At 32.7% G+C, this 20,037-nt stretch overlaps 1 protein-coding gene across 1 annotated transcript in view; it reads left to right on the top strand.

The window, feature by feature from the left end:
- Positions 1 to 1,243: 1,243 nt before the first annotated feature.
- Positions 1,244 to 20,037, top strand: part of Dhc1 (dynein axonemal heavy chain 1) — a 283,979-nt gene continuing 265,185 nt past the window's right edge. The window contains exon 1 of the mRNA XM_072529291.1: positions 1,244 to 1,366. Coding sequence (XP_072385392.1) covers positions 1,340 to 1,366 — 27 coding nt within the window. The 5' untranslated portion in view covers positions 1,244 to 1,339. The remainder of the gene's footprint in view (positions 1,367 to 20,037) is intronic.

The following is a 20,037-nucleotide window of genomic DNA, read 5'->3' as shown; positions in this document are numbered from 1 at the left end:
TCTACTATTGAAGTCACCTGCTAAATATATATTTCCTTTTGCTTATTCCGTGACCAATGCTAATTCTTCTCAGAATGTATTCTTATTATAAGCTGATCGTCATCGTTTGGGTCATATACAATTATTATTGTATTTAAATTCTTGCTTTTGTACTTTCTCAACCGCTAGTATTCTCTCTGGCCAGGCTTCCCAATTAGTTATTTGTTATGTTAGTGGTTTGTGCAATATTTAAAACTGTTGGTAATTCCAGAACAACATATTTAGCTTAATTTCTAGTTCCAAAGCCTAGTCTATTTTTTATTAATACTTATTTTTCTGTAGAAGTGACTATCTATTGGCCAAAAGAAATGCTTACTACAAGGCCTGGTTTCATTACGTTGTTTTTATTGCTCCTCATTTACATACATATATAAAATTCTTATATATATATATATATATATATATATATATATATATATATATATATATATATATATATATATAACAAGCGAGTCTTCTACAGCTGGCGCCGCTTCTCGCATCCTAATTTCCAGCGTTTTCTGTTGAAGCAATCTTCAGTTGTTAAATCTCTGGCGGTCATTGCATCGTCGACATCGTCTCTCCAGGATCGTCTTGGTCTACCTCGTTTTCTTCTAGTTGGCGGAGTCCATTCTTCTATTTTTTTTGGCCATCTATTTTCAGGCATTCTCTGAAGGTGTCCATACCAGTTAAGTCTTTTGGCTTCGATTGTGTCTATTATGTCTAGATCGATTTCCATTTCTCTCCGAATATCTTCGTTTCTCACCCTATCAAGTCTAGTGAGCTGGCAACATTGTCTCCAGTAGTTCATTTCCATGGCCTTAATTTTTGATTTGTTTCTTTGGTTTATTTCCCAGAGTTCGGCGCCGTACAGCCCAATACTTTCTATTATTGTTTTATAGATTCTTCTTTTATTTTCTTTTGTTATTTTTTTATTCCATAATAGTCCGTGTAGCTGTCTGGTGGCTGATCTTGCTGATAAAATTCTTTACTGCTATATTAGAAATACGAAAAAGGTTGAGATAGTACGCATTTTATTTTTCTAGAGCCGTTACTGTCTAAAATTATTATATAGTATTTGATTTGTTGACGTTAGATTGAAATGCTATTCCAAAATCAATTCCTTTATTTTTGTATCAATGCCCAAAACCTAAGAAAATCTTGCCAGTCATACAATGATAGATATCTCTATGGTTTAAAATATGTTTAAAAATATGTTTACAGATAACTACCTCAATATAATTAATGTAGACATGCAAATATAAAATTAGAGAAAATGGTGCATAATAAATTGTTAGTTTAGTGCTTAACGTCAAAGAAAATGGCCGATGATGCGGAACTTAACAAGGTAAGCACCAAATCTTTTTGGTTAAAGTCTAATTAATGTCATGCATATTTATGTAGCCATTAAAATACTTCTTTATAATATATTTCATTTATATTTAGGCTGCATATAACACCGTTAGAAATTAATATTTAGTGCAGATAAAATCTGAAAATTTTATTTGAACCTAAATTTGTTAACAAAAAAAAACATTTACCAAAATCTTTTCTTAAATTTAAGTTGTTTTTTGTTAAAGTCCTAGAATTCGTTTTTAAATATGTTATCTTATTTAAGTAACGAAATATCAATAATACTACCAATAATTTCTTTTGTTTTACTTGAAAAGTTCTAGATTTTTTTAATTCTGTAAGTCATCTAAATCTAAAAGGAACATGTCTGTACTTTCCACATTTTCACAACTTCTCTCTGGCTGATGATCTGAAGAATATAGTCGCACCTCAATGGAAATAAGTGGCTTTGCTTCTTTTTATTATTGTAATTCCGTTAGATAATCTCTTTTTAGAAACAATTTAGTCTGCCAATAATCCATTAATAATAGCAAGCCGAAAATCTTTGGACGTTACTTTCAGAAATTTGTAAATGCAGTACGCATTTATACCCTCCAATAAATAAGAATATATTCGATGCCACCACTTTTGGCTGTCCAATTTATCTACAAAATTCATATTTGATTGTAACAAGTTACAGTATGTGGAAATGATACTAGATGTCGCCATTTTTTTTTCGGGTCACTTCACTGACTCCTTCAGAGTCATTCCATTTTAATGCTACCAATCCAGAATTGCTAGAGAACCCCTAATTGGTGTCCTCGGTTAATTTTTTAGTAATAAAAGTAGGCAGATATAAACGATAACATCCATGCAGTTCTTCTTCTTCTTTCAGTACCCTGTCCGATTATCGAACGTTGGCGATCATATTGGCAATAATAACTTTGTTTACGGCGGCTCTTAATAAATTAGCGGTGTATCTTACCCTGTATTATGAGGTGTAGAAGATTATACCTCTCTGGATGTCTCATTACATGACCAAAATATTGTAGCTTTCAAATTTTTATCGTTTTCGTTATTTCTGTGCTCTTTTTCATTCGATGTAAAACTAATTCATTTCTTATTCGATCAACCCAACTTATCCGCAATACACGTCGATAAATCCACATCTCAAAGGCCTCCAATTTTTTCAATAATGTCCAAATTTTCAATAAGGGTCCAGCTCTCCACACCATACAGCAATATGGAGAATATGTAGCAGCGTATTAATCTGATTTTAAGGCTGAACGTAATATCTCTATTAATTAGAATTTTCTTTAATTTATAGAAGGCGGCTCTGGCTTTTTCAAAGCGTATTCTTATTTCTTTATTTATATCCCAGTTATCGTTAACGTTTGCGCCCAAATAGGTAATATTGTGAACTCTTTCTAACTCTATTCCATACGCTCTGATGTTCATTGGTTGTAACTCCGTTTTATTGACAACCGTAACTTTTGTCTTAGAAGTATTAAGTTTTAGCCCATATTCATCACATGCTTCGGTTACCCTGTTTATAAGTCGTTGCAGGTCTTCTTCATTGGATACAATAAGTACCTTGTCGTCTGCATATTTGAGATTGTTGACATTAATTCCATTGATTTTAACGCCTGCGTCTTCAACTAAGTCTTCTTTGAAAATAAATTCGGAATATATATTAAAAAGTAGAGACGACAGAATACTTCCTTGCCTCACTCTACGTCGTATTTCCACTGCTTCCGTCGTGTTGTGTCCAATTCGTATGTTTGCACATTGATGCCAATACAAATTTTTGATAATAAGGAGGTCTCGGTCATCAATTCCCACCTGCTGCAAGACACCTATAAGTTTATCATGGTTTATTCTGTCAAAGGCCTTTTCGAAGTCGATAAAACACATATATACCGATTATTCCATATCCTTACATCTTTGAACCATGACCTGCAAACTGAAGAGTGCTTCTCTGGTGCCAAGGTTGTTTCTGAAACCAAATTGTGTTTCACTTAGTTGTACTTCTATTTTGATGTAAATTCTCTAGTGCAGTATTATTAGGAACATTTTTTGTACATGACTTATCAGACTGATAGTGCGATGATGGCTACACTGTTTGGCATTATTTTTTTTGGTATCATTACCAATGTTGACAGTAGCCAGTCTGTTGGTATATGTCCTGTTTCGTATATTTTGTTGAAGAGACTTAGAAGAGAATGTTTACCCTTATCGTCGAGTAGTTTGATTATTTCGCTTGGAATTTCATCTGGACCGTTTGATTTCCTATTCTTTGATAGCATTTTATAGCTCTTTCCATTTCATCGAGTGTAATATTTGGACCAGTCGATATATTTTCGATTTGAATTTCTGTTCTATCGTCATTAAACAGCTCCTCAATATATTCTTTCCACCTCTCTAATCTGTCTTGTACATTCACTATAATATTTTCTTGTTTATCAAGTAAACTACTTGCAGTTGATCTATATGTTCCAGTTATTTCTTTTACCTTTTTTCACATAATAAACGTGTCATCCTTTTTCTGCAGTTCTTTTATTTCAAGACATTTGTTGCTGTACCATTTTTCTTTTGCATCCCGAATTTTCCTTCTGATTTCTTTATGGATTTTATTGTATTCTTCGGTGTTTTTATTTTTCTGTTTTTGTCTGCTTTCCATTAGTCCCAATATTTCATCAGTCATTAGTTGTTGTTTGAGCTTATTAATAGTTTTATACTTTTTAGTTGTTCCTTGCATAATGGTTTTGACATGATTCGAGTGGTTTTGACGTTACGTTTTTCTTCCGATTTTTCGAACTTCTTTTCTATCTCGTATGTAATTTTATGACTATTATTTCTTACAGTCAATGTTTATTAGGTTAGTCGGTTCTTGGCGTTTTACTTTTTTAAGTTTGAGTTTCATGTCACTGATTAATAAGTTATGATCTGAGGGGACATTGGCTCCAGGTAGTGTTTTAGTTATTTTGATTGAATTTCGGTACCTTTCGGTAATTGTTATATAATCGATCTGACTTCTCATGATTTTCTCTTTAGCATCTGCGGGTGACTTCCAAGTATATAAACGACGCTTGGGTAGTTTAAAGAATGTATTTGTTACACATAGATTGTTCTCTATGCAGAATTCTACAAAACGGTCTCCTGTGTCATTACATTATCCAAGTCCAAAATTCACTACAATGTTTTCTTGTCTACCTCTTCCTACTTTGGCATTGAAGTCCCCCATTATTATTGTAATGTCTTTGTTTTTTAGCTGACTCATTACCTTCTTTATATCATTATAAAAATTCTCTATGTCATATTCACTACTGCTAGCTGCGGACGCATAAACTTGGAACATATTTATATCTACTGGTTTTGAGTTTAATTGCATCACAATGACTCTGTCCAAAATGTAACTTACAGATTTAATACAGCAGGAGAATTCTTTATGTACAATGTATGCGACGCCATTCCGGTGGTTAGTGTCTTCTTCTCCGGAATAGAATACATACTCGGCCACCGCATTTCGCTTATCCCAAGAACTGGTATATTGAGCCTTATTATCTCACGTATGGTGTTTTGTATCTTACCGGGCTCGTAGAGACTTCTCACATTCCATGTGCCTATTGTTATACCTGATTTTATTCTTATTTATTTTTCATTATCACGGGGATTTCGCTAAATAACGACCTGGGAAGGCCTGTGTGCTTGTCTTCTCCTGCCGGATCTTGGTGTCCGAGAACCATGATCAGTATACCTTTTTCTTATCATATGATAGTGCCATTCTGATTGAACTAGGGAATACTATTGGGGTGGTTTCCCGTTTCCTTCCCCATCGCAGTATCACAATCATTTAAACTGCTCCAGTTATGCTTGTGATAGTCCAGTTTCAAATCGATCCAGGATTATTTCCTCTGCGCCTTAAGCTGGTACTGATGATCACTGCTGCCCTTCATCACATATAGTGATTCTATATAATCTCTAAAATCAAGTGATTGCCACTTCTGTCAACCACACCGTACCGAAGGAATTCTTCTCCGCCGTGGCTGCCGTTGTGGACTTCATCCGTGGCCCTGGATAAGGGATCCTAAGCAGGTATTAGTTTCCCGAGTCAGGAAATATCTGTAATCTGCGGAGGGCAGAAATTAATTCATTTTTCCTGATATGACTATCCAGGGGAGTTCCTACCCGCTATCCATGCAGTAGACACTGTTAATCTGTCTATTCACATCATTTATCAAAGACAAGCTGTTAAAACAATTATCTAAATAAATGATACTTGATACCTTAATCACCCACAACTTTTTTTGCTGAGTCAGCCTTCCCTATATACAGATTAAATTTTAGACAGTTGCTTAATTTATCTGCCAGCATCCAAAGTCACGTTTTATTAGTTTTTTTGGCATATACTGTTTCAGTGCTCTCCATTCTATGAACTTTCTTCTTTCTATGAATTCTCGAATTTATTTAGTAATTAAAATGGCCCAGTATCTTAACTAAATGGACTTGCGACTCATCGTCAAGGTCAGTTGTACTTGACCAATAGTCTCTATAACAAAAAACTTTTTATTTCTTTAAAATTAGTCGAAATAAAGTTTTTACCAGTAGCCGTTTTTATTTGCTCTCCATATAAACTAGTTTGGAAGACTAAATGTTTAATAAAATCATCATTTATGAACAACTAAAACAAATTATTTGGGATTGGATGGTCAAGATCTTGGAAAAAGTCTGATACTCCACAAGAATGTGTAAAGTTTGCTGTAAAGATAAGTCTGTGATTAGTTTATAAGCATTATTTTCCAGTCTAGGAGATCTAGTTACATATTTTGGTACTGCTAGAGGCAAACCAGACTCATGGTATTTGCCTAAACTGCTATAAATGTCCTTAACATTCGCTGTTGTAGTTTTAATGGTACCGGGGTCTTTATTTTCAGAAACGTGCATTATCGATTCGGAATCACATGGTATCTTCATCTGTATTTTTCAGTTCTGCTTGTAACTCGTCTATTGTCGTGTCAATGAGGATCAAAGTTATCGATCAGGTCAATTATTACCTACCCAGTAAGCTTAACATAAGTCCCAAAAACAATTATTTTGCAAATACTTTAGTTTTCAGCAACTTATTATAATAAAACTTCGACAAAACTTCAGTCCACGGTACGTTGCCAATGAAATAAGGTTTGTGACTTTAAATTACGATACAATCTAGCTTCAAGCCTGCCAGTGGGTCTGTCTACTCTCCAGTAGAAGGCTGTGAAAAGGTGATAAAAGTCGCGTGTTTTATGATGTTTAAAAAAGTTAAATATGAGTAGTCGAAATCATTGGTCGGATGTTGTATAATCTTAAACAAACCTATTTTTAATTGGTTGGTTGTTGTAAATACATATGTTTTACACTGAATCTATATCGAGCTGCTGGCTTCTGGTTTCATGTTAGCAACATTGGCATTCACTTCCTATGCTTGTTCTAATAGACTAATATATGTATACTGCCCTAAATGCAGACATAGCAGTTTACCGCTATTAAAGTAAAGTGCAATTTTAGACTTTTGAAAAAGCTTAATCTGAAGGCTAAAAAAATTAGTTGTATCTATAGCTCGAAAAATAAAATAATGTAATATTTAAAATAACCTTAAATCTAACGTAATTTTAAAATAACGTTTTCTGGAGACTTCCGTGTAATGAAGTTTGTCTTGAGTCACATAAATAGTAAGTAAATATTTATTAAAGTACCCGGACTCTCCGACATCTTTTTTGGAGACGTAATAGGTGTAACATTTCTTGAGTCATTTGTTGTCTTGACCTAGCCTGGTTTATTAATTAGTTGTAAGTGTTTCATCCAGATTATACCGGGTGTTTCAACAGAAGTGAGACGATCGAAGATTTCGCGAAATTAACATTGGATCGAAAAAATGAAAAACACGTTTTCAATATTTTAAAAAAATCTATCAAGTGGCATCAAACTCGAACCCTATATCTTCTTGCGGCGGGAGGTAACTCGGAAATCTTTGAAATGGGAAATTTAGATTACGGTCCTGTACCTACTTTAAACGTGTGACAGTTATGTACTAATGATGAAATTTCCACTTTACTGATGGAACTGCCATTCTCTAGCAGTGGTTAACACTAGTGAAGATGCCAACTTCAAACAGTAGTTAATCAATTTGCTACATGGTACATTAAATGTAAAATTAGGGTAAAGGAAACTAAATCTTTTCATAAAAACTTTAACAATAATAAAATCGTTACAACATTAAAGGAGATACTAAACAATACTAAACAATTTATGACATTAAAAACCCTTTCTTTAACAATTTCATGTTATATAAAGCGAGTAGTAGAATATGAAAAGATTATACAAGAAGTACTTACTGAAAAATTTTTAACTTGTTATTTGGAACATTGCATGATTAGGAGGTTTTATTTGTCAAGACTTAAAAAATTGTCATCATGGAGTAGTGGAATTGCAAGAAATACGAAATTAATAAAATGATACTAAAAATAAGTTTTTATCATGAAAGGGTAGTATCGCAGATATTTTTTAAGGTCGAGATTAAACCAAAATTAATTTTGATTAAAATTACATTTTTATAAGTATACAGACTGATCAAATTTCGTGATAAATACAGACTATAACGGACTTTGTTATATCTTTTATTATAGGATATACCAAAAAAAGTTATTTAAAAAATAGGAGGTAGCTGTAAGATTCACATTTTAAAATTAGTTACAATTATACAGAGTCTTCCATACCACTGCAACTCATCAATTATATGTTTTTTTTTAATAAAACCTGTAGTTTAGTTTAAATTTAAAATTCGATTCGTTTCCTCGTAGCAAGAATACAAAAGTTGTTTTTTATAATTATTATTATTAATTATTAATCTTTCCATGTTATCGAGTCCTAGGTGACTTGGTATGTCGGTGTATCTCCCAAAAATTTTCGTACGCATCTGGACGTCGAAAGTAACACAACTTTCTGCATAATCTTATATAGATGTTCATTTAGACCCAGCTTTTTTATGTTTTGTAGGAGGCTCTTCGGGACTCCAGTGGTAGAAAGAATAAGAGATATCGTCTGGGTACTTTCCATTCTCCATTGTCTCCTGATTTGTATTTCTAGATCTCTGTTCTTGGCGATCTTTTCGTTGTATTTAACACGTAAATTATTAATTATTATTAACATTATTCTAACAGCGCATTTTACTTATAGCCAAATTTCATTGAAAATAGTAACAATTTTAACACCATGTGTAATAAACGGGTACCAAAGCATCGTCCTCTATTTTATCATAAACATACTATCATAAAATAAAGTCAATGTAGTTTAACCGGTTTAGTATTTTCTAAGCTTATAATTAATAGTTTTGGGGGTATTTTAAATTGTAGTAAAAAAGGGGTATTTCATCAATTAAATTTATTATTTTTATTTACTTTACTATTTATAAATATCTTAAAGCAATGTTAGTCCAGTCGCCGGAGATTTGACCTCTAAAAATTATACGAAGTAGCTGAATTCTGCTGAAAATATCAATTTTGAAATGATAGACCAAAAAAACTTTCAATAGGAAATTTGTAATTAAAAAAAAATTAGGGCTAAAGCATAAAGTAAACTTTTTGGATAAAAATATTGAAAAACGGATAAGCATGGATAAGCATGAAAAAGTTGAAGGTGAAAATAAAAACAAATGACGTTCAAAAAATCAAGTTCATGAATGGAAAACCACCAGTAGTAGTAGTGAAAATGGACACCATCAAGAATAAGCAACTTATTATGATGAATAAAAATAAATTAAGAGGAACGCAATATTTCTTAGAGAGTGATCTAACACAATCTGAAGCAAAATACAGAAGAGGTTGAGAGATTTAGCGAGAGAGGAAAGGGGAAAAAGAGAGACGCAAAGGTGGGATACAAAAATTTATCCGTAAATAACGAATTGTGGAAATGGAACCCGGCTATCGAAAAGCTACAAAAAACGAAGGAGAACTAATAACGAAGCACTACAACGACAGAGAAAATCTAATAATGAAAGATTCACGAAATAGGATTTTGATTGGATAATAGAGAAGTACGATATAGATATTGCAGCTACTGGTACACTTAAAGAAGTCAATAACAAGCAGATTATGTCCGTAAGGAATAAGAGAAAAGTACAGAAAAACAACATTTATAAATGTTCATACCCCAACAGAAGATAAGGATGATAATATTAAAGAGTACTATTATGAACAACTTGAAAAAGTGTTGAACGAAATACAATCGTATGATTTGAAAATAATTATAAAGATTTTGAAGCAGAAGTTGGTAGGGAGGATGCTTAGAGACAAATATTCGGCAGAAGGAGCAAACACAGAGACATCAATCTTAATGCCTGAAGATTGATTGAAATTGCTTTTAAAAATAATATGCATATTATAAGCACTTATTTTACCCAAAAGGAGATTCATAAAGGTACTTGAATATCAACAGATGGCCAAACAATTAATCAGATGGACCATATACTAATAATTGAAGGGAAACATATGAAGGCCGTTAAAGACAGTAGAAGTTATAGAGGAGCGGACGCAATTTCACTTCCTGGTAAAAGTAAAAACGGAATAAATAATGTCTACATATACTAGAAGGAATAGCCAGCAGGTGAAACGATATCGTGGTATACTATTGCAGAACGAAAAAATTCAAGAACGAGCAGAGGGGACTGGCTGATTGACACCTAGTCTATGCCAATAAAAAAAGTAGAGGGGAAACACTACTGGAACAGAAAGTAGCACAAGACATAGACAGTAGGTGGGAACGACTCAAAGAAAGGATGTAACGAGCAGCCGAATTAGCACTACCAAAACCCTCTCAAAGAAGGTAAAAATATTGATGTGGTAATGATTGTAAGAGAGAGATTGAGGAGAGGAACAGAGCCAATATTGATTCCAAAAGGAAGAATAATTTGAACAGTAGAGAACTGTATGCTAAAAAAAAGGGATGCTAAGAAAATATACAGAACAAAGAAAAGATTGTACCAAGAAGAAAAATTAAATAATATTGAAAAAGATTTTGTAATTAACAAAGTTAGGAAGTTCTACAAAAAAATAAAAGAGAACGAAGTCAATATAAAACCTCACCGAAATATTATTAAGATGAGAACAGACATTTAGTGGGAGGAATAGATGAAAAACTGGGCAGATGGGCCGTATATTTTAAAAGCGTATTAAAGGCCTAAGAAAAATAATATCTTTAAATATAGTAGCCACTAAAATAAACAATAAACCGGAATAAAAATGATGAAATACCAACAAAAGCAGGAATAATAAACATAATAAATATTTAAAAAAACAATAAAGCACCCGATGAAAATGGCATCATAGCAGAGTTCCTAAAGGAAGGTGGCCAAAGCCTACAGGAAGAAATCACAGAGTTAATACGTGAAGTATGAATCAAAGAGCAAATACCAAAACAGTGAAGAAAAGCCCTGCTATTACCCTATACACAAAAAGGAAATGTTACGGAATGTAAAAACTAGAGGGGTATCCCTTCCATGTGTGCTCTCTGTCTTTTCTTTGTACTGTGTTTTTAGAGTCACTCACCAGTACTTTACGCACTTTTTCGGGGTGATTTTTGCACCGCCGTAATCAAAAACCACTCGCTCTCACTTTCGTGGTATCTTGAGGACCGTGCAACTACACTTCTGCACTTTACAGGAGCTTCTGCATATGTTGCACTGAGGAGATCTAAGAAGATCGAAACACGTTTAAGCGAATGGCAGAGGTCCTGTTTCAAAAAATCAGCCCTGTAAATCAAATCTCAGAAGTCTTTCTGCTTTGTTGATTTACTCGATTTCGGAGTATTAGAAACAAATATTTGTCGTGGTGGACCGTAGGTCGTGGAATGCAAATTGTAGATTCCCCTTTCCGATGAATTCACCAATCTTTCTGCTTTATATTTGGCCAGGAACTATAGTTCCTGGTCCAATTATTAGACGCACTATAAGATTTTATAAAAAATGTCAATTAGGGGTGAAACTAAATAGATTTTTTATATGTATCAGACACAATGTATATTGTTTGGTTGTCCATTTAATTGTATATATTTCATCACAGATAAAACATCATTATTATTGAACAAACATGTATTTATTGACTCTTAAAAGAAAACAGATATAACGACAATTAAATGTTAATATTTTGTTGAACCACCTTTAGCCACTATTAGAGCTTTAATTTTGCGCAACATACTATTAATGCAAATCTGTACTGTCTCCTGCATGCGAGGATGATGGTTTCACGGATAAATTATGCTTTTTAAGAGCTGCGTTTTGTTTGTGATCATATCTTTAGCCACTTTTCTTTTCAACAACTCACAAACTTTTTCTATGGGGTTCATATCGGGGCTCTTATCCGGCCAATCCAACAAAGGGATGTTTGAGCTGCGGAATCAACGGCCTTTGCAAGACATCTTTGTACTGATCTGTCCGCATCATTCCTTTTACCACGTACAGACGTCCAGTACCCTTGCCGCTAATGACTGACAAAATCATTACGTTTGTAGGGTGATTCACAGTCTGAAAAACATAGTCAGGATAAAACTTTTCTCCATGACTACGACGCACAAACTGAGGTTCGTTCTGCAAAATTTCAAATGTGCTTGAAGCAGACCTGTCAACAATAGAAAAAAATTGTGTGCTGGTCTTTCTGTTGGTTAAAATTATTTGTGAACAAATTATGAACTTTCTGAGCTCCAGAAGTCAACATGTCGAAATGTGGCTTAATAGGCGTATTCTAAAAATTCCTTGGACTGCAAAAGTCGCAAACCAAGAAATGTTAGACGAATTGAACAGGGCAGAAAGCTTATGAACACGATTAAAATAAGAAAAAAATCATATCTGGGTCACATACTTTGAAAAGATAAATACTCTCTTCTGTACGTCATCATGCAAGGAAGTGTAGAGGGAAGAAAAGAAAACACCGACTATATAATACATTAATCAACATAAATTTGCTGCTTCATTTTTAACTTCAAATATCTTGAAAAATAATAACTTTATCGTTACAAATGAAGAGTATATTATTTACTTAAAAAGTATTGGAAAATCTAAAAATTGTACTAAAATAACAATTCCGCCAGTGGCGTAGAATTTGGGAGGAGTCAACCATTCCCTGACTTACGCCTCTAGTAGTAGCCAAAAACGTTTTTTAACATAATTTAGTAGGGTTTCCTACACCTTCTGCCAAGTATGACAAGGAGATGTCAAATAGTTTTAAAGTACTGGGTACAAATAGTTTTTAAATGTTTAAATAAAACACCCTGTAACTCAGTAAGGAACCACATTTTATTTAAGCGATTTTTTTAAAAGTCTTTTTTCAGCCCAGGAATTTACAGTTAAAATATTTCCAATTATTGTTGAAACACCCTGTATATAGATTTTGATTTTTTCCTTCACCGTCAAGAAAGAATATGCACTTTTCAAATCATCTTGCAAACGTGGAATCGTACACCTGATATTGCTTGAATATCATCATCATAATAAGTGGCTCGATAATCCGTTGTGGATCTTGGCCTGCTCACAAAGAAGTCGCCACTCCTGTTGATTCCTGGCAACTTTCCTCCATCTTCTAACCCTTAGAATCTGTAGGTCTTCTTCCACATCATCAATCCATCTCATTCGTGGTCGTCCTCTACTTCTTGTCCCCTTTGGTTTCGAAAATGTTAATCTCTTCGTGTATTTGATATGACATCCTAGCAATATGTCCAGCCCATCTAAGTCCCTGCACTTTAACGAATTTCACAATATCTGGATCGGTGTATAACTGATATAGTTCAAAGTTGTATCTTCGACGCCATAGCCCATTTTCACTTACGGCCCCAAAAATCTTTCTAAGCATTTTTCTCTCAAAAATACCAAGAAGTCTTTTATCATTTTGAGATAAGATCCACGTTTCAGCCCCATATATCAAAACCGGTCTTATTAAGGTCCCGTATATATTAAGCTTTACTGTACGTTTTATATTTTTATTTTTTAAATGTCTCTGGAGGCCGTAAACAGTTCTGTTTGCTATTGCTATGCGTCTTTTTATTTCGTCGCTTGTCGTGTTTGTTGCGTTTACTACCGATCCAAGATATGTAAATTCTTTGACTAGTTCAAAGGTATGGTTGTTAATTTGAATTCTCTGTTGGATATTTCGAGGGTTTTTATAAACCAACATATATTTGGTTTTTTTCTCGTTTACCACAAGTCCTAATTCACTTGCTGCGTCCGCGAGCCTTGTAAAACACTGCACCATGTCTCTCATACTTCTGCCTACTATAACTATATCGTCAGCGAATGCGAGAATTTGCGTAGATCTATTAAAAATATTTCCATTTATTCTAATATTTAATTGTCTGATTGCCTTTTCCAAGGCAATATTAAAGAGCAGACACGCCAACGCGTCCCCCTGTCTTAGATGTCAAAGAACGTAGAGTTTTCTCCTTCAATTCTAACGCATGAGCTTACGTTTTGCATTGTTAGTTGGGTCAACTTAACTAACTTAGGTGGGATCCCAAAGTCTATCATTGCATTATATAATACAGTTCTTTTCACACTGTCATAGGCTGCTTTGAAATCAATGAAGAGATGGTGTGTTTCTATGTTATATTCTAGTGACTTTTCTAGAATCTGACTATGTGCTTGAATTTGATGTGTAGTTGACTTTCCAGCAGTAAATCCGCATTGATATTGACCAATAATATCCTTTGTAAGATGTTTAAGGGTTTCAAATAATACATTGCCGAAGATTTTAGTTCTTACACTCCAGTTGATCACCCTTTATATGCAACGAACATACTATTCCCTTCAGCCACTCTTCTGGTACCCATTCATTCTGCCATATAAGTACTATTAGTTTATGGATTGCTGCAAAAAGTTGATCACCACCTTTTTTTATACATTTTCGAACATATTTCATCGATTCCTGGAGCTTTATTGTCTTTGAGTTTTAGGATCGCATTTGACACTTCTTCTCTTGTTGGGTCTTTACTGTGTAGTTGACGTTGTATATTTTGTTCATTTTCTATGTTGTACTCTCCTTCAATATCGTTTATATTTAGATGATCGCTGAAATGTTGTGCCCATCTGTTAACTGTTTTATCCATCTGTTTTTATCATGTAGAATTTACATGTCTTTTTCATTATCCTCTTTTTCTTCCGTTGGAGCATGGATGCTAATAATGGTAATATTAGCGAACTTCCCTTTAAGTCTTATTTAACATATCCTATGATCAATAGCTTTAAAATCGATTACACTATGTTTGACCTTACTGCTTACAATAAATCCGGTACCAAATTCGTGTCGGGTAGGATGTCCACTGTAGTAAATATTGCAGTTATTTTTTTCCAGGATGCCTGAGCTAATCCACCTCATTTCCTGTAAAGCAATGATATCTGCTTTGGCATTATTCATTTCTTGTATGAGCAGAGCAGTGGCTCCAGGCTGATAAAGGCTGTGTGCTGTGGGCTGTGTTCCAGGTGTAAATTTTTAAATCATTATCCTTATTTCGTTTGCGAGTTCATCGTAGGTTAGACAGTCCGGTTTCTTTCTTTGTAGCTCTAACAAAAGGTTTTTTACAGGGTTGGGTAGTTAACCCAACGCCAAACCCCCTTTTCGGAGGGCCATTTCACCTGCTCTCGTCAGTTCCCGACCCAACTTTCCACCCGGGTTGGATACCGGATCTCCAGTTGGGTTGCTCGGTTTACAGGGGATACCAGCATGAAGGTGAGAGTCGGATTTGAGTAGAAGAGGTTAATTGGAATAAACTAGATTCAACTCCATGTTTTCGCATTCTACCCCTTTATCCTCCATTGCTTGAATATAACCTATTTAAAAAGTCATGAAAGATGGACGTCCACATTAATGGCTTAAATGAGTTGTATTTAAAAATAAAAATCACGTTGCGAACAACATAAACGATATTTATTTAATACTTTTAATATTGTTAAAAAAAAAATTGTTTTACATATACTCATCCTTTATTCCAAAAACACTTGTATGAATTGCTGCACTCGCGTGCAGCTCGTGCTCCAAACTTTCATACTCGTCGAAAATAAGGACTATTCTCTCGTTCATATGTTCTTTTGAGTATCATTATCATTAAAACTACAAATATGAATTTCTTTTCCAGTAGTATTATCTACAAGAATCAAAAAAGCAAATGGTAAATTTTTATTATTTACTATTACATACATGTAATCAGTTACGACTTTTTGGTATATAACTGTATATAAATATCAGAACAGTTATGTGTAATTTGCATAACAAGTCTGACATAATATTATATTAGAAAATAAACGACTGCCAAAAAAATATTAAATCAATATTTCGACTATATGCCTATTTCACTAAAATAGGTCTGCCATTTGATTTAGACGTTAAATGCTTGATTAAACATGTAATTCACGGTAAATTTCGGTACATAATCTTGTCTTTTTTGTTTATTCAAATATGGACAAATTGTTGTCAGTTATAACTACATCATCACGTCTTCAGGTAAGAGCTTAAGGAATTTGATAATCAATTTTATCAGAGATAAGTAGTATAAAACCATTTTATCTCATTTTTTCTGATGTTATACATTAATACGAGTTTATTATGAGTATTTTGGCCTGCTCAGCTATGTTTTGCCGATAGATAGTCACTCAGTGCATAGCAGCACTTAAGATTAATTTTCCAGTTTCTTTATTGATTTGGCAGTCGCAATATCTATTTCGATATGGATAGTTGTTGCACACTCTTTTATATATTTTAAACGCTTTAGTCTCTACGGAATTTAAATTGATTAATTTAAAGAAAAAAACAAATGGCCTAACTAACAAGCCTCGATATCTTAATTTCCTTTTCGCGTCTAAGTTTTATAAAAGATATTCTTGAGGGACCCAATAATATATTATATATTTATTGAATAAAGATATTTTAAAAATGCCATTAAAAATTACTATAGTTTTTAGTTGATTTTTGGCAAAACAATTGAGAGAAGATCATGCAGCGTTCAATAAAATAGTTACTTTGTCTATAGATGATTTCGGAAGCCATGATGTTAGTCAATTTTAATAGAACTTTCTGACGTAACCTCACTTTGTTATGATAATAAAGACGCATCATATGTCAGATTATTAAAGAACGAAACTGTTTTATTTCCTTGACCTTATTTGCCGACATCACCCCCTGCAATTATTTCCAGGTGCAATAAAGCTATCTGTCTACAATAAATACTATTTTTAGAGCGACATGTGTCGAATTTTTCACAATAATTCTTTCCAAACGTGTCGATTATCACGCAGATTCGATCAAACGGGGTTGCTACGCTACATATAATAAAAGAATTATCTGACGGGTGTTTGTATTATAATAAAACACAATTGTAAAAATGCTATATACGCTATAGACGTGTATGATATTAAGTATTTAAAGATGGAGGAAAAACCGCCTCCCAAAAGTGGTAAAAAGCCTGGGAGCAGGCTGGTGCTGCTCCAGGGAATTAGAAGATTGGCGATGCCAAGCAGGTCCTTTAGTGAAGGCACGCAAAACGTAAGTCTGTTGTTTTCATGGTTGGATTATTATTATCGATTAATTGAACTAATTATGGTACTGGATAACACCTCATTTTCATGCCAGGTGTGATTTACGGTTTTTTAGACGAAAAAGTCACGTATATATGACCATTTTTTCTCGAAGGTGACATAAAATAAACTTTGTTTATCATATGTAGTTTTCTATGAATTAATCATGCAATTGTAGAAATCAATTAATTTAATATTTTTTAAAAGTTAAGTTGTATGTTTAAAATTAGATATTGGATGCATGTGCATTATTTATTTGAGTGTAATATATGCAAGAACATTTCCATGCTCAAATATATTTCTATTTAGAATTTAAACACTACAAAATAAAATTAAACATCAACATCTGATCTCCACCGAAAATTGATTGATAAGATGATAGTCGATTATATAGTGCCAAAAATTTGTTTAACAGTCTTTAGAGCTACAGTGAAACTTCTCCATAACGGACAGCAACGGGAAAAAATAATTGTCCGTCGTGTAAATTTGTCCGTTGTGTAGAGTTATCGCTTAATCAACTGAAATGAAAAAGACGTTTCGATTTACTTGATCTTCAATTACACATTTTTCTACATATTTGCATAAGCATATACACAAATAAAATAATAATGTGGAAAATGTAGGTATTACTTCTTAAAAAAATCATCATTTTTGGTTTGTTTTTTGTTTTGAACGTTAGTTTTCAAAATTTCTGACCTAAAATTTAGTATTACGTCAGGTATTTTTGACTTTCTCTTGCATCACCTTTATATATTAAGTATAAGGCTCGAGATTAATGTCTCTTAATTTTAGGTAAGCATCATTTAAATTACATACAATTGTATTAAGTTCTATATCGTCGTCACTCTTATTGTCGGAAACATTGGACACCTGTTCATTTTCATTAAAATCGCTAACACAACTAGCTATGTTTACTTCAGGATTTTTAGTCAATGAAGCTGCATCAATCTCTAGGTAGTTTAAAAAATTTTTAACTCTATGACTTTTGCAAAAGGTTGACAATGGCAATTAATCTTGTAGATCTTGTAACTCCATATTTTCCACAATTTCTTCTCCATTACTTAAAACCGCACCTAATGAAACATTTTGCAATAGTTTTGGTTGAAACCTCTCTCCATGCTGCCAGAACTAAAATTAAGGCGTTGACAATCGTTATGGACTTCTCCAGTTCAGCCATTGTCAAAGAACATTCTATAGATGATAACATTTTTCACATCAAAAACTTTCTATACAGGTATTTAAAGTTTTAAATTATTCCTTGGTCTAAGGGTTGACAATGTGCTTTAGTATTAAGTGGCAAAAATATTATTAATATACTAGATAACTAAATATCCGGATGGAATGTTACGTTGTCTAGGAATAATAGAATTCTTCTTTTTTGACGTTGCATTTTTTTTTTCAAATTTGTGCAGAAAATTTGTCATGATATCTCTGGTCATCCAGGTCTTCTTGTTGTAGTACCAGTCGATTTGGAGTTTATCAACATGAAAATTTTTAAAACATAAAATTTTACTTTTACCAATCACCAATGGTTTTTCGTATCCTCCATTTAAATTAGCACACAGTAATAAGGTTAGCCTTTCCTTCGCAGATTTATTCCCAGTGCATTTTTTATTACGAAATATAAAAGTTTTACTTAGTAAGGCTCGATATTACAGACCAGTCTCGTCAGTGTTATAAATATCTTTTATATAGAAGCCGGCCACTCACGATACTGCGACATCGTTCAAGGCTTGATAGTAGTCGCTCATTAACCTTGGGTAAACCTTTATGCCTTTACGTTTAAATTTCAAAGCTACCATACATTTCCAACGTTAAAAAAAACTGTTTTTTGCACATAGTAACAAAAAACACTATTATGTTGTTACTAGCAAAGTTTTTTAATATTCTAACTACAATTCTAAGTTACGGTAAGATCAATAATGTTTTTAATAGATAATATATGGTAGCTAATTATAATTTATCCTCTTTCAGCCCTGAAGAGAATTAATTCTCTTTGGCGAAAACGTTCGGCGAAACAATTGATACTCATTAGAGTCTTTCTTGCAGATTTCCCCAATATTTAAGAGTTTACCATATATATATATATATATATATATATATATATATATATATATATATATATATATATATATATATAAATATATATATATATATATATATAAATATATATATATATATATATTTATATTATATATATATACATATATATATATATATATATATATATATATATATATATTTATATATTATATATATACATATACATATATATATATATATATATATATATATATATATATATATATTACAATAAATATTGTATTATTTGCAGCTAATATAAGACTATAATATTAATAGTGCTAACACTAGATGTCTATATACAACTTGCACATAGCGAATATTAAGATCCATATCGATGGCAAATTGAAGAAGCCTTTCACCTCATTCATTTCGCTCGCCTAAGCTATGCTCACCTATCGTTCCTTTCAAATGGTCATCTATTTTAGTTTTTCCTATTTTTTAATTCAAATCTCCTATTATGATCATTGGTTTTTTTAGGAATGTTAGAGATGGTTTCATGTACTAAGTTGTATGTTTCTTGAATAATATATATTTTTTAATAATATATTTTATATTTAATTACCTAACTTTTACATAAGTAAATAAGAAATATACCAGGAATATTTGCACGACTACGACAACTAATGGAAGAGTTGCATCCTTTGTCATGTTTCTAGGATGCCATTTTGAACATTTTTTGTAGTTTTGTGTCTATTTAAAATTTTGTTAGCGGTACTTTCTGTTATTGTTCTGGTTTAATGTTATTGTATTAGATGGTTCTTTAAAATGCATTAAAGTCATGAATATTACATGTTGAGATGTTTTATTTTATTTCCATAAAAACGGAGCCTCATATAACAGATTTTTCTGTCACAAATTAAACGAGAATTCAAAAATTACTTTTGATTTAAAAAATCTCAGTGGCGTACCATTTTCTTCTTTAAAAAAATGACACCATAACTCGTATGCGCGCTAGTGATGAATATTAAATTCCTATTTGTATGTCAAAGAATGCGTAATAAACCACTTTTAAATTAACT

This window comes from Diabrotica undecimpunctata, chromosome 4 (assembly GCF_040954645.1).
Source record: "Diabrotica undecimpunctata isolate CICGRU chromosome 4, icDiaUnde3, whole genome shotgun sequence".
NCBI classification, from domain to species: domain Eukaryota; kingdom Metazoa; phylum Arthropoda; class Insecta; order Coleoptera; family Chrysomelidae; genus Diabrotica; species Diabrotica undecimpunctata.
The sequence above is the reverse complement of the archived record's forward strand: the minus strand, read 5'-3'. Positions and strand labels throughout refer to the sequence as shown.